This window comes from Antennarius striatus, chromosome 7, assembly GCF_040054535.1.
Source record: "Antennarius striatus isolate MH-2024 chromosome 7, ASM4005453v1, whole genome shotgun sequence".
NCBI lineage: Eukaryota > Metazoa > Chordata > Actinopteri > Lophiiformes > Antennariidae > Antennarius > Antennarius striatus.
Genome location: NC_090782.1, coordinates 22349161 through 22373447, shown reverse-complemented (window position 1 = coordinate 22373447; position 24287 = coordinate 22349161). Strand labels below are relative to the sequence as shown.

The 24287-nt window shown below is 44.4% G+C and overlaps 1 protein-coding gene across 2 annotated transcripts in view; it reads right to left on the bottom strand.

Annotated features, from left to right (window-relative positions):
* Window positions 1–16632, bottom strand: part of syde2 (synapse defective 1, Rho GTPase, homolog 2 (C. elegans)) — a 35613-nt gene extending 18981 nt beyond the window's left edge. Inside the window, exons 1-3 of one of the 2 annotated variants that reach the window (XM_068319109.1) lie at window positions 14584–16632; window positions 7451–7755; window positions 6918–7317 (exon numbers count right to left, since the gene is read on the bottom strand). In XM_068319109.1, the coding sequence (XP_068175210.1) occupies window positions 6918–7317; window positions 7451–7755; window positions 14584–16615 (2737 nt within the window). In that variant the 5' untranslated portion in view covers window positions 16616–16632. The remainder of the gene's footprint in view (window positions 1–6917; window positions 7318–7450; window positions 7756–14583) is intronic. The other variant, XM_068319110.1, reaches the window with a different exon arrangement.
* Between the last annotated feature and the right edge of the window lie 7655 nt (window positions 16633–24287).

Here is a 24287-nt window from a genome sequence, read left to right as displayed (position 1 = left end):
GACAGCTGTTGTTTAGTCTGCGGGACTGAGCTGTGGCTTTTACGTTTTATCATTTCTTCAACAAGTTGCTTACCCAACGACGGCTTTTCTGTGGCTGGGCCACTATAATTAATGGCACACTATCACACATTTAAACCTTTTTTTTTTTTTTTTTTGCTGTAAACTTAATTACCGGTATATGCATTTTTCTAGTTGGGTAACATTACACCCAACAAAGGAAATATCAGCGTTAATGTGTCGAAATACATTCATTAGTTTGTACAACTGCCTTCATAACAAAAAACAATGCACCAATGCCAACTTGAACCTTTTACACACCCTGTATTTATGATTAACTCCATCCCAGGTATAAATACAACTCTTACACCCATTTTTGACATCCAAATAATCTACCTGGTGAAAGACGAGAAAGAGCTGGTACACAGCCAGACCAGATCCATGTGATTAAAGTGGAATTTGTTAAATTATGGGCATTCTCGTGTTTGCCCCCAAGGGGAAGCTTAAGCCTGCTTCAAACTGAAAAACATCAATTTTCTACATTTAGCAGCTGTTTTAATAAGATTTCCTCTGTGGATTACCTGACTGTTTTACACTCTGGAGGGAAGACGTCTGCATGGATGCATGAGAGTCAAACTTTTATTGATTTTAGTTGTCAGAATTCAAATGTGAAGTTTTTATAAGCTTAATACTTCCTTTGAATAAACCTCTGAAACAAAAGAGTGATTCTTTAGGAGAGAGAGAGAGATGTGGGCAGAAAGAAGGGAGCGAGTGCTTGACCCTGCCAATAACACCAGCTCTATTTTCAGAGGGGACCTGCTGTGCTATTCTGGGGCGAGGGCCCGCGAGTGAAAAGAGGGAGGCAGAGGAGGTGCAACAGGATGGAGAACAGGGGTAAGACGGGGGGCAGGAGCGGGGCAGGGTGTAGCCAGGCAGATGGGGGACAAAGGCGTCCCTTGTCCGTGCGCTCAGAGGTCTGGATGGTGGACTGGAGGGCTGGCGAGATGGCTGGTGAATGTACAAACGAACACGGCTGTTCTCTCACATTCCTGCACCAAACCATGTTTAACCTCCTTTTCCCGCTGGCATGAGTGGCTTTCCTTGTGGAGGCACCCTGCCAATAATAGACAGAGAGGCGCTCTGAGAAGGGAGAACATGGGTGGAGGCGCAAACTCACCAAACAACATCTGGGGGACGAGGGCCCGACACGAGGTGGACACAAGTTAAATTCATGTGTGACATTTGAGTTTGTCTTCTGATGTTTGTGCATTTTTTAAAATTGATATAATTGTAATGTGTATGACATCTAAGGGACATGAAAGTTAAGTATCCGATGTTCTTATCTTATATATCATCACGTAATAGATCAACGCCTACCGTGCCGCAGACCTCTGACAGAGTTCATGGTTGTTTCTTGTTGCTTCCCACACACACACACACACACACACACACACACACACACACACACACACACACACACACTTCACAGCTGAGTCCTCTTCAGGCTTTGGCCTTGTGGTAGCAGCCACGAAGGTAACATGACTCCTCACTAGCTGAGGCTCAGAGGCGATGGTTCGACACCCAACCCTCCAGGGCCATGTCCCCAGGTCAAAGGACAAAAGGTCTGCATTTCTCCGGATGACACCTGAGCCGGTGGACGGTGTCCACCCCCCCACCCCCCAGTACTTAAACACGCACAGGCACTCAACATATTACCGTGACACAAAGAAAGAGTGCGTGTAAATATGCGTGCGTAAACACACACACATGCCCTCCCCGACCTCGATGGCCTCCTCAGGCACCCCACCACTGACACCTCTCAACAAAGACCAGGGATTTACGACAAAGGCTTTTCAAGGCGCTGGCACCAGACAGGTGCAGGAGGAGGGTGTGTGTGTCTGTGTGTGTGTGTGTGTGTTTAGGACGACGTGATCATTATCAAATATGTCATATATGTTCCTCGGGCTTTGACCGTGTGTGTGTGTGTGTGTGTGTGTGTGTGTGGGTATGACAGTTAGACAGGGACAGCCAGACGCTGAGATACTCAGATAAGCCTCGGAGCAAGACAATTATCTGCCATCCCTGATTACCCCACTAAAGTGCTTGCATTCATAAGAGTGTGTGTGTGTGTGTGTGCATGTGTGTGTGTGTGTTCCTGGAAACAAGCCTGCTGATGGTGTACTGAGCATCAACCGGTGAATGGCATACTCTTCCTGTAGTTTCTTCGCCCTGCGATCGAGGCCAGGCTCTGATCCGCTTCCTCTTCGTTTGGCTCTCAATCACTCGGCGTTGGAAGGCCTTTCAGGGGCCGCGGGAGCCCGACCGTTTCATTACAATGGTTACAAAAACCCCTGCTAATATATCCGAGCTTGCAAGCCTTCTCACTAGCACAATATGGCCCTCTGCCAAAGCAGCCCTCATGCAGCCTCGCTCGCCGACCACTGCAGGCATTCCAGCTATGCTGTAACACAACTGACGACCCAGCACAACAACAAAGCTCTAACGACTACAGTAATCAAAATATATTTTAGCTTCTAAACTGACAAATTGAAATGGATGGAGAAGCAAATGTTAAGTTTGAGAAGAAGAAAAAAAGTGGGTAAAACTTTCAAAAAGCTCCACTGAACCAGGTGATTTTCTAAAACCTATGTACTGAGTTGGAAAATGTCAAAAAGTAATCCGTCACAATCAGATCCTGTTGTCAAAAAGGAACACGATACTCAGCTGGAGATTTGTTCAACCATCTCGGAATGCATTTGAGGTTAGGAAAACTGGAAGAATCGATCAAAAGTAACTGGGTTGAAAATTTTCTGAGGATTTCTTTGATCTGAATGAAGGAGAAGCTAGAAAAACAAAGTATTCAACAGACTGAAATACTATAATGTTGTTGGACTTGTGGGGAAAAGTTCTTCAAATCCTGTTTCTCAAATGCAATGAAATACTGTTAGATATGCAAAATGAAGATATTTTTGGGTGTTAGGGAATTTTTTTTTAAAATTTAACAAATAATATTGACTATCCAGTAGTATGCAAACTTTTGCTCACTAATGTGGACTAGGGGTTATTAATACAGTCAGAAAACTGTTTTACAATCCCATGTGATCAGGATCAGATTCTCTCGTTGACAAGATTCTCCATTGCAATGAAGATTATGGCCTTATTTAATGCATGCAAATAAAGGGAGGCAAACTTTTAATGCATTGAAATAGAGACCAGACCCTCTGCAGCTGCTCGGGTAGTGATGAAATGAAAAACAGACCAGAAAGTAAAAGCCGTGAGAAAAACTACGAGATAAACTTCACGTCTAGCGCCAGGCTAAAGAATCTGCATCACTTTTGAAGCGCTGCTCTTCTGAATTGTTGACTTCCTCCAGACCCGGCCATGCAACTGCCAGCCCGAGATTAGATTCCAGCTTTCAACTTGGAGGCTTGAACTTTCATGTAACTTTAGCAGCCCTGGCCAATTCTCAAACGCAGCAGCCAGCCTGACCAAAACAACCCCAGAATAGCTCTGATCCCATTCTGAGTGCTGGCCAAGTCAGATTCCCCTAACAGGCGATGAAGGGAACAAGAGATTGGGAACACACCATCCTAACCACCCCCAAAGTCCATCAATCATTATTCTCCATACAAATGGAGCATTCAGATGGACAAAAAGTTAGTCAATAGGCAGCACACGAGTAGTCTGGAGAGTATCCGGTGAGAGAAAAAAAAACTCAGCCAGCCGAACAGTGGAAATCTATAGGTGTAGAGACTCATCTACATCTGGACCGCTTCATTAATTCAGCAGACACTCTTGTTCAAGCTCAATCAATGAAAAGCCTGTCACATTTTTAGTCACTTTATGCAGATAAAGTGGAAGTCCATATTTATAAAGAATCTCAAATAGGCGATGCTAAAGATGGAGCAAAAATAGTCAACAATGCGTCTCCTGTCCGCTTACATCAGAAGCCATTATGTCCCAACAGACGTGGGTACGTTTATAAAAACGTGGCCAGGCAACCCCGTCCTAAATACATATATAGTTCATGCGGTGAAGATACATCACTCTGTGGTGGTTAACGATGACAAACACATGCCGTCACTGCGGTTTGGTTTGGTTTGGTACGTGAAGCATTTCAAGAGACATCCCACATCTTAGCTTTTTGTTTCTTTAACTCTGGGTAAGCATCTTCTTTCTGTTTCATTCAGACTCCAAAGATTTGAATGGGTTTCATGGCAAAACAATGCTGTTAACGCCGACAGCTCCTTGAAAAGGGAGAAAACAACAGAATCTCCTTTGAAGGGGGGAAAAATACACTGACTTTATTGTATTACGATATTCTTTTGGATTTGCTTCCCTAATAGGGTCATTATCCCAACCAAAAACACTGCAGATATTTCACGATAACTCGTGCTATTCTAAACCGGTACAAATACACAATATTGAAAAAGGTTTCTTTATCTCAATGGAAAGAGACATCTGAAGCAAGACAAGATAGGAATGTGCACTCTTCTGTTCCCTGTTGTTTTCTGTGCTTGTGACATTGAATGCAACACACCAGGAATAACAGCAAAGGAGCCATTCGCCTATTTTCAGCAACAACAACAACAAAATAGAACTAACTTTGGGATAAAAGAGGCCCTAATGGTTATGTACATATCTGACAAGTCGAAACAGGCTTTAACAGAGATGTTGTTTTACTATCCATGTCCTCCAACAGGCTTGAATATAGTCCAGAGATGTGACAATGAATGAGGAATGACAATGAGCAGCAGGCTGCCCACCATCTACTGACAGCGTCAATCTGCAGCCAAAATAAACTGAGTTAACAACAAACCCGACACACACACACACACACACACACACACACACACACACACACACACACACACACACACACACACACAAAGCAGTTTCTGTAGATACAGGAGCTTTCTGAGTAATTAATGTCTCTCCTTTGATAACGTGCTGCCAGGCCTTTCCTCCTTTTTTGTTGTAGTCAAGTGTCAGGTGGTGTTGCCAAACCCACAAGAATCACTGTTGAAAAGTCGACAGGCGGACGAAGGTAGTTTGTTCCCAAGGGATGGGAAGAAAGTAGAGGAAAAAAAAAAAAAAGAACGCAGCGCTTCTGCTTTTGTTACTTATTTCTTAGCAACCAGTAAACCCACTATCACAAACCTGCCGGTAAGTACTCCCATTCAACAGTCGTGTTACAGGCTCTACAAGATGATGGTAAATTAATTACTCTTTCAGAAGCCCAGACCTCAGGGAAAATTCAGTTCACAGGAGTTTGGTATGAAGGAATGTCTGCACGATAGTTTTTATTGCATAAAATCATAACCTCTTGTTGCTGTTTAGGCTTTTGTTGACATGACAACAACATTTTGGAGACCTGAAAACACAAGTTGTTGAGTCTTCGATTGGGTTCCAGTTCGTCGTCTATTGTGTAAACTGGAAAAACGGAAAAACAGAAAACTGTGACAACGTAGCCCAACCAGAAATCAGTCGTGGATGGATGGAGAAATGGATGGATGGATGGATGGATGGAGCTTGAAAATTTACACTGTCAACTACTGGTCTGGCATGTAAACTACAACACTTTCAATAATTTACCCCCAAATGCCCTAAATATCATGTTAATGTGCAGCTTTTCTAAGACACTAATGAAAAACTTTTTCCATTTTTAGAAAAACCGTTGTCCCGTTCAACAAAGCCAATGATTTGTACAAGATTAAAACTGCTGAACAAACAAATCCAGCCTTCAAATGTGTCCTCTCACCCTTCCTACCCAGAATGGAACACCCTAATGATACAAGCAAATTTTATTGGGACTGTTAAATGAATCTAAAACCTACCAAAATGGTTCAGGCATAAATAGTCTAACTTTAATAAGCTTTGTGTACGATGTGTGCTTTTCATGGCCCGGTACACCGAGACTCATTCGAGACTGGTTTAATCCTAATCCTAATGGGAAAGTCTCTGAGGATAGAGCGCTCTGCTGAGCCACATGTGATGTCAGAGACAGCCAGGAGTTAGGATCAAGCAGTTTATCAGCCACTGATCAGACACGTGTACTTGACATAACACCTCAACAGGACTGACACTGCTAGACAAGCAGCTTCTTCACGTTATTTATTTATTTATTTTAAATGCAGCTTGAAGTCTATTCTTTTAAACCGTGTGGTTTCAAATTCTAAAACTGTGAAGTTATTTCAACCCTTCATTGTTGGAATACAACTGTAGCTCTGAACACTAAAGTTAAACTATCATACTTTACTCGTGGTACCCAAACTACGCCTGCCTACTTTTGTGCTCCGACAACTAGAATTGGTTATTGCGTGCCACAGAAAAGTGTTGTCAAAACTTGTAATTCCAGGCTCAGTTCGAGATGTGCCAATTGGTTGAAACTACCATGTTGCCACATCAGAGGGAGCGAAAAAGTCGGAAGTAAATAAAAAAAACCAGCAGAGAGAACATTCTAATGTATATATAGGAGCTGTGCTTTAGGTAATGAAGCATCTCTTTTAGCAATAGCTTTCAAGTTGGTATTTATTTGACTGATGAAAAGAAATCGACAAATTTCACGCTCATTTAGAAGAAATGAGCTGCAGTCGCAAAGAAATGGATTTCCTTCTGACCCGTGAGTCCTGGATTCCAATTGGCTAATATCTGTCTTCATTCAACTACTGAGAGACGCTGATACGGAGCGATATGATTGGACAGCTCTTGTTTGCTCCTAACAAGGCAAAACAGTCATAACGCATCTCGTATATTTCGAAGTAGAACTAAAATAACACGAAACAGACTTGCAGCTAAAATAGGTTTGCTGGTAGTTTTCAGCCAAGGTTAAAACAGCTGTTTTCTTTGAGCTTCGTCCCAAAAAAAACATAAAGAAAGGACTGAATTGGTGAGAAAGGCAGAAATAAGAGGAGGCTCACCGGTGACCCTGTTGATGGGAAGCCCTCCCTCCTCCAGAGGTCGACATGCCAGCATCTGTCTGTGTACGTGTAGCGTTTCTGTGGAATGTGCAGCATTCCCGTGGTTCCCATCTCCTGAACTTCCACAAAGGCTTTCCCCGGGCGCCTCCGGCCCGGCGCCGCCGCTACCTCCGGGGCTTCTGTCGTCGTGACCCGCATCCTCACCTCTGCTTGGCCTCCTCTGCGGCGCCGCTCGATGCGGAACCAGCAACCGAACGGAAGGCATCCGGAGTGAGATCTCCGGTTCCTCGTCCTCCGGGATCGGGTTGTACCAGATCTCCCCTTCGTCGTCGGCGTCGTTCTCCTCGGTTGGGTCCATGCCGCGAGGATGAGGAGACACCTTTGCCTGACCGATGCTAACCTGAATCCAAACAGATGCAAAGGGGTATAAAACAACCGTCACGTTGTATCTACAGTTTAAAACTTTGGAGAATATGTTGCTTCACTTTCTCACCAAGACCTCCATGCAAATTCTTACTAACTTAGAAGCTAACCTGAGGCAGGAGCAGGCAGGCCGGTCGTGTACTGGGTGCTCCTCCTGAGGGTCTCAGGTGGTCAGGAGGTGGACTGGGAGATGGCGGCGGCTGATGGGAGCCCAGGCCACATTCCTCCTCAGATCCCAGCATTCCTTGCAGCTCGTCCTTGGTGCAATGATTCTTCCCGAGGGAGCTCTGCTGGAGCCAGTTGCGCTTCTTGGAGACGGTGATGGTGGTGAGCGGCGGCCGCCACGTTTGAGTCTCGCCAGGTCGGCCCACTTCCCGCCCATTTGCACAGGGAGTTTGGACATTCTCAATGAAAGCTGATGGAGCGGTGGGAAGAGAGAGAGAGAGCGTGAGAGCTGCATTGTCAGGGCAGAAGAGGGTGAAAAATAATCATTATAATAACCGCCATTTCGATGATGATTGAACCGATGTGATATTTGGGATCAGATTATTCATGTCCTGTCATGTTGAAGAAAACATCTGCATCAAGAAACCACAGACCAGGGAACCCTGAATAATATCATTAGCTTTTATTATCTCCCATCACCTCTAATATCTTTTTAAGTGATCAAAAACAAGCTGTGTCTTTAGTTTATCTCATTTCAGATATTGTATATCTTCTGGATAGACAACTGAAAATTTATATTTATTACTTAAGTCAAACTTCAATCAAACCACAATCCCCTGGAGCACCCCACCCCCACCCCCACCCTTTTTCTCCTCAGCGAAGCTTCGGGAAAATGTGGGCTTTGAATTCAAAAGAGATCACAGGCAGATGAGGGATTTAGCACACATCTCTTCCACAGCAAAGAAACGGCAAGAAACCACTGGCATTACAGCTGTGAAAATACAGCAGCGAGGGGAGGGTGTGTGTGGGTGAGAGGGTGATGATAGGACAGATGTGTGCTGTGAAAATAGGACAAATAAAACGTGTGACTCCTGACTGTCTCAAAAGAATGTCTGCAAAACTTCAATAAACTGCAGATTTTTTGGCATGCTTTTATTTTGAAAGGATCGATAAGAAGATGCAGCCAGAGGAGGGGGGAGAAAAAACAACCAATGTGTGTGTGTGTGTGTGTGATGGGAAGGCACCGGTCGTGCTCTAACATGTACAGCAGGCTGGTGTAAAAAGAGAAAAAGAGTGTTTTGCTCCTGAGCGTCTCCCAGACGAGCCCCTCTACATGCTTTAATGACAACTTCTCCTTTCCTCAAGGAAATGCATTTTCATGCACGCCTGCCCGACATCCACCAAATTATAGACCCGGGGATATTTTCACTTTGCAAAATTTAAAATCTAACACAAGGCATCCAGTGTGTGCATGTGTGACTGTGCTATAAAACTGTTTTTAGGATTACAGAGTCTAAAATGAGGAGAAAGACAGCATGGATTCAGAGACTAAGGTCTTTTTTTTTTTTTGTACTTTTTTATTCCCAAAGTTTGATAGTTATTTCCGCTGGGCCTCCCTCCATGTTCGTGCGCTCCACAAGCTGACTTCGTAAAGTCATCTTTGCGATAAATGGCGCCATCTCAAGTGTCCGTAATCCCCGAAAATCCCAACACTGGAGATCCCTCTCACCGCAACCAAACTCCTGAACTTCATTTCTTTTCTTTAACCCCACTTGAGATACATGACAAGCACGATATACCCTGGGATAGATATGAATCTGTTAGGTATGCTATCCTTCTTGGTTCCAGCTGATTATATAAGGCCAGGATAAGCACACAAAACAGCTGTCGGTGGCGACGGAGGCCACTTTAAAGGCAAACGCTAATCTCCAAAAAAACAAACTGCTTGAACTACGAAAACACAAGACTCTGTCATTCATTTAATTCCACTTCAAACGGGCCACCACGGTGCCAGGACACGAAGCCCATCTCGGTTAAAGTTGAGGAAAGCTTCCTGACAGAAACGCGTTTGTATGACTTGAGCCTGAGCGGCGGGTTTGAATTAACCCGACTGACGCTGCGTTCCAGTACCCGGAGCTCAATAGCTACAGCATTCGCCGACTGCTGTGTGAACATACGGCATATTTCTGGTAACATATTGAGAATCGCGAGTTAATGTGTAGACGTGTGATAATCTGCTTGGGTTTGTTGTTAGCTGTCCTGGATCAAAATAACCCTTTAAAATCAGAAAGATGGGTTTTTGGCTCAGGATCCACTTTAGACTATTTTTATTATTTGTATAAAATGGGGTACTTTAACTACTAATGTACATCAGATATATTTTTATACAAAAACTACTTTTACTTCTTATCCCTTTTTTTAAAAAATCCTTATAATAATATAAGTGTGTCATTTAAAAACTTAATTTCACAGGAGGCTGTCTCGTAATTTACTTAATATTCAATATTCACTGTTTGCAGGTCTGTTTCCACATCATGCTCCTGTGAATGAAATGCTTGATTCAGATTGGCTAAGCTTGCAAATGATCTATGATGTCACAAATCAAGCTCCGCCTCTTTAAAATGAGATTTTCCTCAGTCAGAAGTATGTATTCAATACCTTGAAGACTAGTTAACGAAAAATCATAAATATAAAAAACACTTTTAGGAGCCTGATAAATCCAAAATTTCTCTGATCTTCATTTCTGAATCTTGTAACTGATATTTAGAAATCAACAGGTGAACTACATCAGATTTAAAGTCACATAAAGATGACAGGTTAGAAAGAATAACTAGGATGGCAACAAGGGAATGAACGACCACACTCTTATTAATGGGAAGAATAAAATATAACAGGAAGAGGATTATTTGGAAGCACATTTTAGCAAGAGAGCGATGAAATTTTTAGAGACCAATACAAATCCAAAAACCGGAGGCACAGATCGGTAACGCAAGACTAAAGAGAGGTGAGATGCTTGTGCGTGGAGCTGTTGTCAGCGTGCCATCTTCTTTAAGGGGTCTTTCATAGCTGGAAGAGGAAACGTGTTCTGACATGAGCAGCATTCCAGCCCATAGCTCCAGGTTTACAGCCTGGCCGCTGCCGCCGCCGCCGTCTCCTTCCCCTGTCACACCCCTGCAGCGGCAGGACGCTGTTTTGACTTAATAAGTGATACTTTAATATTTCCTGATGTCAAACATCAAACCATCACAACAGCCTCCAGCTCCTCTCAGCAGCGGCGTATCAGTATTGCCCTCCTGAGCAGGTTCTGGCGGTGCTAAAAAGAATAAAACTGATGAATTTGGAGTTATAATTATAGTTATAAATTATAATATTCCTAATTTTTGCAAATATTTGTTTTTTTTAATAAAAATTAGTTGAGAGAATTTTCTTGGGAAATGCAGAAATCACTAAGAATATCAATTGCTGATGACTTGAAGAAAGATTCCTGAGATGCGTCATCTTTCATTCCCAGGAAGCATTGCTCAGAAAATAACTTTTCTTCTTGGATATAACTCAGTGCCCTGAACACATCCTCATAAGGACGATGTGTTCGGGGCATGGAAATCTCACAATCCTGACCCAAAGGTAAAAGATGGCCAGTGCACATAACATGAAGTTGCGTATCTGAGTAGGAATATCAAGAGGAAGGCCGTAAGGAGAGGAGGATTGTGGGTGTGATACGGATTTGTCTGAGGTGCTGAAAGGAATGCAAACTTCCACAGGGAATTTTATTTCCTGGAATGTGCTGGTGTGACTTTGTGTCATGTGATCCTGATAGAAAAACCCAATTATGTTCATATCTAAATCTCCCAAACAACATTTTCTTTCTCTCCTCTAAGACAAAACACCCCTAACCGCTTTTTCATTTTCCTTATCATGCCCTGAATTCCTGTTTTCTTTATAGAGACTCCTTAGAGCAAAACACACACCAAGCTGGTTCCTCCTCCTCCAACACTTTGTTATGTGTTCAAAGCCCATTCCTGTTGACGCTTATTCATATGATAATGAAGATTCTCAGTATTGATTTTTTTTTTTCGCTCTTTAAACCGATGCAAAGCTGAGATCTTCCAGGGTTTACATCACATTTCAACACTTGCATCCCTGTTGAGTCCTGGCATCTCAGCCAGCTCTTGCTAATGCCACTTCCTCCTCAGCGTGTTGGCTCGAAACCCAGATTCTTTTCAACACCGAAGCTCTTTCAGAGCATCTTCTGTCCCGTCTCATTGTCTTTTTTCTTTTCTTTTTTAAATGTCTCAGCGGAGGGAATAAAAAGCACATGGACTCACAGCGTGACCCAATTAGCTCTAGAATACAGGTAAAACAATGCTGACTGTAAAACAGAAGCTGCACAGACACTGTTGCCACCTACTAAATTCAAACTAGTTGGTTTTACTGAAAACCCATCATTTAAGAATGACCTGATTTCTATTATTTACTCTTGCACTCTTTTGCAAAAACCCTCATCCAACAAAACCATCCTGATATGAACCCTGATGGCTCAAATTTCTCCTCAATTACTCGAGCCGCCTCTGGAGTCACCATCTTCCAGAAATCTGTACGATCGCAGACACGCCAGACATGACAAATGAGTGTACGTGTGAAAAAGAAGAAAAGAAAATTCTGTAGCTCAGTAACAAGTTGCCTGGCACAACACAGAAAACAGATGCCATATCGTTCAGACATGACTTGACAGCAGTCGAGGGGGATTATATTACACCTGCACGCTCACCTCGGTCCATATCGGCTTTCAGGAGTTGCAGCAATCACAGCGTTGGGCAACACTCAACAGCGGTGTGCCTAATCCGGATTCTTTGCTTCATAAGTGATGAGTTATTTAACATAAAATGTCAACACTTGTCTATGGAGTCTATGGAGTAAATATGAAGCAACAAGCAGCTAACTCAAGCTTAGTTTAGTTGACCAAATCCTTTCTAAGAAAATGTACCTGAAGTTCACAGATTCCAACATTTTATTTCATTTGTTTTCATTTGTATAACTCAGATTGGAGTGAAACTCACTGCAGCTCGCCAAGAAGGTTTTTTGTGTGTGTGTGTGTGTGTGTGTGACATAACAAGTTAATTAAGATTCTTAGAACTCTTTCAAAGTGTTGGATGGCACCAGGCGAGAGCTTAGGGGTTGACGCTAACACGCTGTTAGTCAGAGATTCGCTTTTATCGAAATGACATCGATCTACCGCTTTTGAAACGATATTCTGAGGAATCGTGCAAATCCACTTCAAATCACTATTTCTACACTTACAAAAAACAAATTTGAGAAAGGAGAATTTAACTTCTTCCTGTTAGAAGAGATGTTTCTTGTCACTCGAGCCGTGACTAACACCCCTGCTCCTGACATCGAACCCGGCCATAACTTGATTCCTGGATATTGCCTTCCTGCCGGTGAGTCAATCCTCTTCCTCCAAACACGACTATAAATCCTCCAACTGCAAATACAAACATGCATGCGCACATCCCCACGTGCACGATGTTCCTCGCCCTTGCATATTATCAGCGTCGGATGATGACTGACGTGAATTTTTTTTTTTTTTAAACAACAACTAAACTACAAGCCAGCACAAGAGCAAATTAGCCGAGGTTTAATTAAGATAATACTGTGCCCCAGTAGTAAAGTTTTATTTCCAGGTGAATCTCAGGGGACGAACAGGACTATTTTTAGAAAATCAGAGCGTATAAATATTTGAATAAATCGAGAGCAGAGCCGTAAACTCAGTGAAGAGTTTCAAGCCAAGACAAGCACTTCGCCTGAGCTTTTGAGAGCTTTGGCATTTGCGGGGTTTTTTTTTTTTTTTTTTTTTAAATGGCCCTTTGTGAGGCGCTGAGGGGGCCCACGGGGGCAAGATAAGCCCAGCGCTGACCTTAATAAATACTTAATCGTCCTTCGTTTTGCTCATTCATGTTGATGAATTAAGTGACACAACGCAAACAAGTTAAACAACAGGAATGGCATCTTAAATATTCAATCCAGAGTCTCTTTAAAATGCAAGTTACCATGGAGCTGTCCAGTAATGACTGGGGAGGAAGGCGACGTGTCAGCCCAACCCCACACCCCCTTATACACACAAGCACACACACACACACCATTGAGAGTAACAACAGTGGCTTCTCTTGCGGATTCATCTGGCCACAACTGTGGAAAAGTTCAACGAGGACAGAGAGGGGGGAAAATCGAAGGAAACTAAGGAATAAAATGGGAATCGTGAGGAAAGTTTGGAGCCCGGCTGGACCGACGGTGGCCGGGGGTCGGACAGGGAGACCTTCGGCCCGACAGCCGCAGAGACCTCTCGCTGTTCCGAGCAGCACAGCGTCAACAACGGCCTGTGCACATGGCAGATCCTCTGTTTACTTTGGCGAGTGCTGTCAGAACAGCAAACAGGCTTACACACACACACACACACACACACACTCTGTCTAATAACTGGTGATGACAAGAGTCCGGTTCTATTTCGGAAAGTCAACACGACATTCGCCAAGCAACAGAAGCTCCGGGCAAAACCGGCCCATGGCGTTGTTAGCAATCAACTCAGTTGGCGTGGAGGAAAAAAATGTCACTCATGTAGTGCAATCAATGTGAGTGTTGTGTACCCAGTATAATATACTGTTATCAGTTACAGTGACTACCTGGGCGTCCATCTTCGTCTGCTGAGGAAGGACCTCACAGGGAGCCAGGGTGAAGTTTAGCTCGATTTAAATCCCACGTAATCCCAGACTATCTCCAAAATGACACGAACTACCTAAACATTTGGAGTCAAGCAACGACACGCGTCGCTTCTTAACCATCGGTGGTTTCATGATACAGATGCTTTCCTGCTGTAGTACCATGTAATAAACACAACATTGCAGCACAAATAGAAAAATCATCGTCTCTCACATTCACACACAAACCCCACCACCGACGCCACGACCAGAACCGCCGCGGCCAGAAGAGGGGAGGGGAGGGAGTTAGTGGTTACTGACCTACGCCGTGAGTGATCCGACCTACAACGTGATGTGTGATTAATTGTGTGTTAAAATGCACCTAAATTAGTGTGAAGGATAGAACCCGCCACCGGTTAGAGTCTGAAGAGGAAAGCAAAGAGGTCTGAGGTGTCCCGTCCCTTTGCTTTGCATCCAGAAGAGCAGGGAGTGCAGGGGTGGGCCGCCACCAGACGGAGTTTTCTACGAGTGGAGGATGGGATTGAAGGAGGGTGAGGGGCCTCTGGGTCAGAGGATCCAGGGCCCCCTCCGTGGAGCCTTCCTACCTGGCTGCTGCTGCTGTTGCTGCTGCCGTAGGGTTTTCACTGCAGGTGACTTGGCTTTGACAGATTTGACCCCCTGGCAGGTGTTCTGGACCCCTGGTTTGCATGTACCGGGGTTAACCTGAGGGCTGGAGTGGTCTTGGCTTTGGCCTCCTCCTCCTCCTCGGGTTGAAGACGAGCCCTCGATGCGCTGCTTCATCTCCGATGACAGCAGGCGTCCCTTGTGCATCCACTCTTGCATCTTGTTGACGGTGACTCCGTGCCCCTTGTTGACGGAGTTGGCCCTTTGGGTTCGGACCTCGCTCGGTTCCTGCTTGCCATCATGACCCTGATCAGTGTTGCTGTCCGACGAACCCGTGAGGCTGTTGACCGAGCCGCTGCTCTCGTTGAGCCGCCCGCCGCGGTCCTCGACCTCTTGGAGCAGCTCGTTGCTGCTGACGCCGTCGTAAAGCACCTGAGGTTCGGCCGCGTCCCCCGTCCCTCTGACTTCAGCATCCTTTGTCTCTACGTCGACTTTCTCACCACTGATTTCCAGATCTGCCGCTCCAAACACCCTAAAACAGAGCGAGGGTCCACCCGGGTACCTCATCGCTCCGTCGCTTGCAGACCGCAACAACCTGGGTCTTATTTTAGTCAAGGACAGGTTCACCATACTCCTACTATTCAGCCTGCTGATTTTGATGCCCGACTCAGGGGTTCCACTGATGCAACGCAGGAGTGAGTCAGTATCAGACACCTGCTGAGGGCTGTGATCGCCCCCAGATGACCAGGAGTCGCTGTCCATATTTTTGGCAGACAGCCTGGAGCACAGACTATCCCTGGAGTGGCTACTACAAGACGAAGTGGCCTGCTGCTCGGTTAAACCACCACTAATCTGCTGGACATCCATGTTGATATCATTCATAGCATTGATTAGAAGGTAATAAGCCTCTTTCAGCTGGTTCCTGAGCCTGTCTGTTTCCTGGGCACTGTTACTGTCATCCAGCTGCCTTTTCTCCTGACCGGGTTCTGCCACCTCGGTCCTATCGCCCTCAGTTTTAGCCCTTATGGTTTCATAAAAAGGCAGGATTTCATTATCGTAATAATCTTCATCCTCGCTGTCTAGGGTGAATCTGATGGTCCCCTCCGTGGCGCACAGGGATGCTCTGTTACTGTCGCATATTTGCAGCTCTGTTGGGAAAAACGTGGGGCTCTGCGGTGCGCCCGTCGGGCCACCAAAGTCCCCCGGATACTCGGGCCCGTAACTCTCGACATTCCTGATTAAAATGTTTTCCTCCGTGTTTCCTGGCGCACGGATCGGACGCGCAAGTGACGCGCAAAACGCAGCGTCCGTCTCCAACGCGTGGCTGTTGTCAAAAGTCCAGTTGTGTTCGCGGACGGCTACTACTGCCATGTGCCGGGGGGCTACTCCGTCTCCGGGTTCTGTCCCATCACTATCCGGGTCCTGTGGCGGTTTACCGCCCCCGGTACGCAGTTCTACCCGCGCTCGATAGAAAACCTGACTCGAATTGTCCCCGAAACCGATCGAGTCCCCGACCCGGCACTGACGCGGAACGGATACGAAGTGTTTACGCAGGACATGCGGTACTCCCGGCGTGCCCCCCACCGATGACAAATGGGGCTCACCGCCTGATCCGGTTCCCCGGTGACCCCCATCTCCGTCCTTCTTCACCCCGTGTACCTCCTCGTTAACCCGAACCCTGCCCCCGCTGCTCCGCTCCTGGGGACGTCCGTCGGCCAACTCCGCTCTGCGACTGTCCCTAACGATCACAACCCCCCCGGTCTGCACGATGGCCCTGTCAACGCAGTTGTCATAGGTGCTCATTCTCTCTATCGTGCAATCCAGCCCCGCCAGCAGCACCACCGGCCGAGCCTCGTCCGAGTCTCCCTGGGTTTGCAAAACTTTTTCTTTACCTTCTCGGCCCCCGGGCGCCGCGGGATCAGAGGCGCAGTATCCCCCGCCGAGCGTCGCTCCTTTCTTGGACTTCTTCCCCCGGAGTTTCGCTAGTAAAGTCCTCCGCAGAGGATCAGCCATTCCTTTCCTTTGCCCTCCACCCTCCCACCCCCACCCCCCCTTGTTGATTATTCCCGGTTTCTTTCAGCAAGCTGGCTCCAGGGGGAAAGGACCGACTGGGCTCTCCTCGCTCGCCGCCGTCAAAGCTCGCCGGGCGGACGGGCTCCTCTCCATTCTCCGCTGTCACCTCCGCTCTGTCGCCTCAGTCACTGCGCTCCGTCTGCCGGACTGCACCAGCGCTCCCCCTCCCGCTCCTCTCTCTCCCTCCCTCTCTCTCTCTCTTTCTCCCACACACACACACACTCACACACGCACACACACTTTGCCCTCCTCCCTCTCCCTCCCCTTCTCTCTAGCGCCTCACCTTCCCCTCCTGTTCGCAGCTCGGATGTTTGGAATATTTTCACGGCTCAAAGTTCAGGGAACTTAAGATCAATTATTCGGATACTGATTATTCGAATAAATGGCCCTTGGTTTTCAAAACACAAATGTAAATGATTATTTTTAAAAAAACACATTTAGGCTTAAATTTGTCATTTTTGGAGTTTCTTTTTTTCTTTTGTACACTCAGTTCTACAAATTCTTGTTCTTTTCAGTGTTAATATATCAGTTATAAAATCTTTAAAAAGTAAAAACTAAAGACCATCATTATCCTGTAGCCTGAAGAGAGAAATGAGGGAATATTTTTATTATTAGGAACATTCCAGCTTTACTCCTTTAATCAGCTATTAATAATGCCTTTAAACAAAGTATTTGGTTACTTGAAAAATTGTTTTGCAGCTGTTTCCTATTTTTAAAAAAGGTTAAATGAATGTTAAATTTGAATCCACATCATAAACCTGTAGGGTTTAACGTGAGTCTTACTTTTTAACAGTTGGAGGTAAATTCATTTGTGAACAGTATGTCTGTGCCATTTGCCAAAGGTCAGAGGTCAAATGATCTTTTGGCTAACTTACACTATATATTCTTGATAATGTATATTAAGATTTCTGTTGTGTATAAAATACATATGATTAGTTTTAAACTGGTGGAAATGTGCAAAGACTGGACAACCAACCACCGTAGTCTTCCTCATGTTGGTTAATTTGGTCAATTGTTTCCTTGATGTTCATAATTTTAAGAGCAAATCAACAAAACAGGAATCTATTGATCAGCAAATTAACATTTTTGACTCCACCTTATGAAGGATAATAAATTGCGATGACAATATTTGCTCCTGAAATGTAAACCAGAGAGCAGCGGGCCTGGATTTCAAATTACCGCCTTCACCAGTAGCCGTGAAGGCATTTCAGCAAACAGCAGGGAAATCCGTTCTAGTCAACTCCAAGTGTGTGTGTGTGTGTGTGGGGGGGGGGTCTCTCTCATCCCCTCTGCAGAGGAAGGGAGACAAAAATTGTCAATGAAGATGATGCTGAGAGTCTAACAGCCATGAATCATGGCTTTTACAAATAACCAGGATTGAGTGTGTGTGTGTGTGTGTCAGGGGGTTTATCTTTTAATGGTTTCATCTTCATTAGCACACACACGTGGGGGGCTTCATTTTTTATTTTTTATTTTTTTACCTCCTGATGGCTGCAGCAGCCTAATAGCCTGCACGGTGATGGATCGCTGCTGATTATTAGAGCGACACTTTTATCAGGAGTGTATCTTCAGTAATCCTCTCTCTCCTCTGACCTTGCGTCTGACCTCTGTCCCGGCTCGCAGCTCGACTTCGGGACTTCCAGAGCGCAGGAGACGGGGAGGAATGGAATGAAACACGCTTCTCTTCGAGCCTTAAGCCATTTGTTTGCTGTTGCCTCTGCCTGGAATGTGCGAGAGGATGATCTGCTGAAAAGCTGCAGTGGGTGTGTGAAGGCACATGCGCTCTCCGTCTCGCTTCAAGGCGCACGCATACTACCCCCCCCCTCCCTCCTCGCTTTTTCTTTTTTTCCCCCTCTGACTCTCCTGGCATAACTGTGACTCTCTTTTCAAAGATACAATGTCCACCCATGATTGAGGGCATTTATTGTCAGAGCCATTCATTCACAGGGCCCCAACGTCCCATACCACCACCACCACCACCCCCTCCCTTTCCCTTTTCTCCCTCCGTCGCTACCCTCGGTAAGTAAAACATGATAAGCATCTGTTATTGCTTCGCAGGAGCTGCGTAGGCTCTGACGCCTCGGCCTCCCCCCCCCCATCTGACGAGACCCTGTCTGGGCAGTTATTTACAGGTCAAAACCTGCAGGCTGCATATAGTGCGTCTTTGTGTGGGTGTCAGGGAAAAAGAGGACACACAAAAGTGTTTGCTGTTGACCGACACTGCAGGGCATGAGCGGCGTCTCTTTTTTTTTCTTCTTCTTTTTGATAAATAACACCTATTAGTGTAATTTTCATGCTGGAAATGTCTCACATTCCTTAAAACGTGATGTACGACGCCCCCGAGGTTTATAAGGTAAATTTACACGTTAGGCCAAATTTGCGTGCGTCAAAAGAAAAGTGTGTTATAAAGGGAAATGTAAGGTATTGAGGTGGCTTTGCTGTCTGGTTAATAAAATGTCAGAAAATAGAGAGAAAAATAAGTCTCCAATAAGTCCAAAAACAAAATCCAAAAAAAGAATGTTTGATTTTTGTCACCATGTGCTAAAAGTAAAGCAGTCAGGAGGAACCGGTGGTCTCGTCTCTGGAGACAGAAGTTATCAGAAGTTGTGTGTATTGATATAAAATCCGTGCAGCAGCTGCAGGACTTGTAATAGAACATTTAAAGATCTTTTTTTTTTTTTTTTTACGCATGGGGGAACAAGATGCAAACACTGAGTTCACCTGTGGATGCCGATTTAATCTTCCCGTGGTTAAAAAAAAAAAAAAAGCCTCCTCTAGCAGAGAGGATCATTCAAGTAAAGATGTGAATGGAGATGGAGTAAAGTGATATACACCCCCGACCGGACACTGCAGGACAAAATGAGGAACTTTTTCTCCTTTCTTGTGGTGTGTCTTTTTTCTCCACCAGTCACTTGTGGCTTTTGTGAGGCCAGTGGCGGAACATCTGCTCAGCTGCCCCCCACACACCCCCACACCCCCTGTTCAGACGTTCCAGCCTCGTACCGGTCAGGCAAAGCAGGAGGGAGAGAGCCAACGCATGCTGGGGGCCCTGCAGCTGTTGGTGCGCTCCTCCTGACGGCTACCCATTGTTCTCTCTCTCTCTCTCTCTCTCTCTCTCTCTCTCTCTCTCTCTCTCTCTCTCTCTCTCCAGACGGTTTATGGGTCTTTTCTTTTTTTTTTTCAGTTTGCACCTAAACAAAATTTATGTTCTCGGACACAAGCCTTTCTCAGGGTATAAATTAAGCTGAATGATCCCCGTCAGCGGCGCTCTCAAGTGCAGATTTACATTCCAAACTCACATAATAGTCAAAGTCGTAAAAAAAACAATCCAAGCAGACTTTTTTATTGGACTTTATTTCTATTCACAACATACTTTCTTTTTTTTTTTTTACATTTCTGATCAATTAATCTTGATGGATTTGGGTTATAAGTACTGTACAGGCAATAAAAATCTTAAAATGTGTGTGTGTTTTTTATTAAACAAGGAGTCAGTTTTGCTCCTCCAAGTTAAATTTATCATTTTTGTGGAAAATCTGGGTTATTAGGTCATTGATATGAAGCCAAAAACAAATTATCGCAGCTCTTTTATGGATCTGCATGATCCAGTTTGGACGAACATCATATCTAAACTGTCATAACCTGCTGCAAACATCATATCCTTTCATGTGGAAGCCAGATAATAAACCTTTATCTGATGAGGCACACACACCGGATGGGTTTGTGCAAAGGTTCACAAGCAGGAAGACCATATAAAGCCTTTCCTCTGAAGCTCAGGAAAAGATAAATAAAATGTTTTGCTTTTTTTTTTTTAAAAGCTTACTTTTGGTGGGACCAACAACCAGAAAACACAAAGTTTGTGTAGTGTTTTCAGGAATGTTTGGAATGTGTGCTTGAAAAATAAAAAAACACAATTAATCAGTAATGAAGACAGTTGACTGTGAATGATGGACAATTTGAAAAATAGTCAAAAATGCTTGAAATAACTCTTTGGTTCAGACGCAAACAAGGGTTGGGATTGGAGAATCCACACCGCCGCTGGCTGTCTGAGAAACACACACACACACACAAACACACACACACACACACACAGGCTGTCCCAAAGCGTTATCAACACTCTGACATGTTTATCAGGATGGAGGTCAGGACACTCGTCTCCGGCTACCGTTCCCTATCTTCTCTGAACGTTCCCGTCTCTGACAGCATCCTTCATGTGATCAGGATCAAAATGTTCCATTTCATGTTTGTCATCCTGTTCTTAACGTCTCCTATCACAACGCATGGAAGTGTTGACTTTATTTTCAAAAGTATTCAGTGTGTCGTGGAGAGAGTGACCCAATCAGACCTTTACCTACATCTGCTCCTTTTTTTTTTTTTTTTTGTCTTTCTAGCTTTTCTCTTGTTGGCATTTTTGTGGTAATAGTTCTTCAATAAATTCTTTACATGTACCGGCTCATCCAAGTTTCCATTCCTGCAGACAGACCCACAAAAATGTCATATTGCCATTTATCCCAAAGGAAAAAACACACAGGGGGAACACAATGCCCCTGATTCTGAGCGTTTAGGTCGTCTTTGTAGTCTTTTCCTTCCTTTTTCTTTCTTTATTTGTAATAGCAAACCAGCATTCATTCACACTTTTCAGTTTTGCTACAGCGTCATTATGTAACACACTTTCATATCTTCTCCAAGGCTACACAAATCTTTCCTGGATCTGCTTCCTGATCGAGATTTGCCTCAATATCTCATCAAGTCCTTCCCGTCCCAAGAGGCCACCCCTGTAAAATTAAATTAAAAAGTCTGCTGGGAACATTCTGTGATTTCTAACAAACAAACAAACAATGAAAAAACAAACAGAGGTGAAAACATTTCCTTATGACCAAAAGGAAAGAATAAATTAAAAACACTGTTTCAGAAAAGAGTTTTATTTTAAACCTACGTATGTCGACTTTGGAGCCACAAAATCGGCATTTTTCCTAAATGAAATCACAAAAGGCCTACATGTACTCATATACTAAGTATGCTTCATAGGATATACTCCGAAGAGGAGTGCTAGTATTTGGAATTTCTGGACCCAATCTCTCTGACAGCCTGAAGAATGTTGAGACTCCATGAGGTCCGGCTGAATAATATCCTCTGATGAGATTCACAATATTTTGTCCAGACTTCCTCTGGAATGTTGGGACGGAACTCCTGTTAGCATCCCTTCCTATTTATGTTCTGGTTCTCGCTATTTTTAACGTCCTGAATTATTACATCCTATTAAACCCGGCTCTGTCCTGTGGGCACTAATAAATACTTTGAATGGTTTCTTCAAACTCCCTCCGACTCTGACACACAACTTCACCTGAGCTGGTGAAGTGATTTTATCCTGTTTGGTCTTGTCTGGAAATCCTTCATTTTTGGAGTTTATCATTTTCACTTGCGTCCATCTGCATTCACACAAAGAATACAGGACATATCTCCAGAGTAGGACATGTAGCTTTAAACTGTGGCGAGGATCCGGATAAAGGGGCGCATCCCTTCACTTTAAGGGTGTGTCCTTTTTTTAAAAAAAAAATCAAATCATAAATACAAATGAACAATTTTGTATTATTCTATAACTACTTTAGTTTGGTTTCTTTGATTCTTAATTTTTCTCTCTCAGCTCTGACATGTCGTTTCCAGCTGTAATCCCAGCGCTGAAAAAAGAAAGAAACCTTCTGTCTGATGCAGTTCTGTGAAGGTCTGATGAAACCTCACAGATGCTCCTGGTTGGTTAAGAGTAATGGAATTTGGTAAAATGAAGGGGGAATCATTTGGAAATATTCTGCTGCAATCAGTGGGCCGCACCGCAATGTTACCCTAAATTGCAATATTATATTACCGTCTCACCATCGATTGGAAAAGCTGACTCCACGCACAATGTGAGAGCAAATGGGGAGTACCTGTGGTTGGCAGACAGACAGGAGCTTAGATTTCAGTATAATTTCATCATGTGTACATTATTCTGTCTAAGTTCTTCTCATCAAAAGCGAAAAGCCAGAATGACGGATGAGGGTACACTCGTTTATTCTCCGACTCCACGGACGTTTGCTATTCTGCTGAGCATCTGTTTCACACGATCGGCACGACTGACGGTGTGAAAAGCAACTGTTTACCTCGAGCAAACATCCGAGGTGGAACGAAGACAACCCAGAGGGTGTGTTGACAAGGAACCGCCATCCTGAGCTGGTTCCAAGTCATACAGTTTGGTACTGGCCACACTTAGCTCTGTGAATAAAATCAGGGATTAGGACTGTCCACGAAGCAAGACTGTCGATTACAACAAAACGCCTGCAAAAAAATTGAAATGTTGAATGCTGAAATGTTATGGCGTCTTTAGAAAGAGCCTCACAGAGCTCCAGACCTCAGACTTGTCTTACTATAAAGAAAAATGTGCGGGACGTTTTCTCGTTTCGACCCTGCAGCCCCTCAATTTACATAAAAGCTGCAACAATAAGTCCGATAGAAGCTGCCAACCTCTGCAACCCCTGAATACTGAAAGGCCCTCATGAGGTCTCGACCTTCCAGTAAATATGTCGGGGTGATAAACGGTCGGCCTGACTGACACTTTTCCAACCGGGAAGCTTTTCCCGCTTTATTAGAAACCGTTAGCAATCTAGCTAATGCGAGAAAACATCGTCGTTATGAGTCCTCGTGATTTTATTTAAACGTCCGTTGGGGTGAAATGAGGTGAGGGTAAAAAATGTAACACAAAAACAAAGATGTTCTCTTTAATGAAATAAAGGTCATCTGTGTGTGACATCCAACGGGGTGAAAAATGCATTGCCTCCAGTAACACAATCTCCAAAACACAAAGAAGCCACAGTCAAAGGAATGCTGAATCAGAGAGGGATAAAAACACATGCTGGGATCTGGAGAAACGTTTTCCAAACACTTCGAAGAACAGAGAACCGCAAAACATTTATGTTCTGGGAAATTTCCAGCTACGAGATTGTCGGCGAGGTGAGTGATTGTTGAACGCTGATGGATGTGACCCCGCCGATCGTAGCTCACGCAGCCAGCGAAAGGAGTTATTTGCTCATAAATATGTTTGATAAAATCAGCCTGCTGTTGTTGCTGTGCAGGACCCGGTACACATTTCAGACAAGGCCAGGCACATACCTGGGGGCTGGAATTTTATCAGAGGCATATTTACCACTATTTCACGTCAACTCACAATGACAGATAGGCCAGGAATTCCTCTGATCACTTAGTTGTTGCAAAGTGGAAACTTTTCCTTTTTTCAGTGCTTGGGAAACCATTAGATTTTCTCCTCCCCTAACAGAAATGTATAGAGTGAATCTAGGGATGTGTGGATGATTAGTCATTTGGTTTTTAAGACCTTGCTTTGAGAACAATAGAATGTAATGATTTATAAATCCTGTTAGACCTAAAAGCAATCGACCACCCACAGGTCGGTCTTTGAACATTTGTAACTGTGGAATGATCAACTCAGGTGTTTTTGAAGATTTCACAACTTTCCCCAATGTTGTTTCCCCCTGTCCCAACTTTTTTGAGACGTACTGTTATACTAACACAAATCTGTGAGGCTGATGAGGCGCCAACTCAACTGATCAGACATAAAATATAGGTA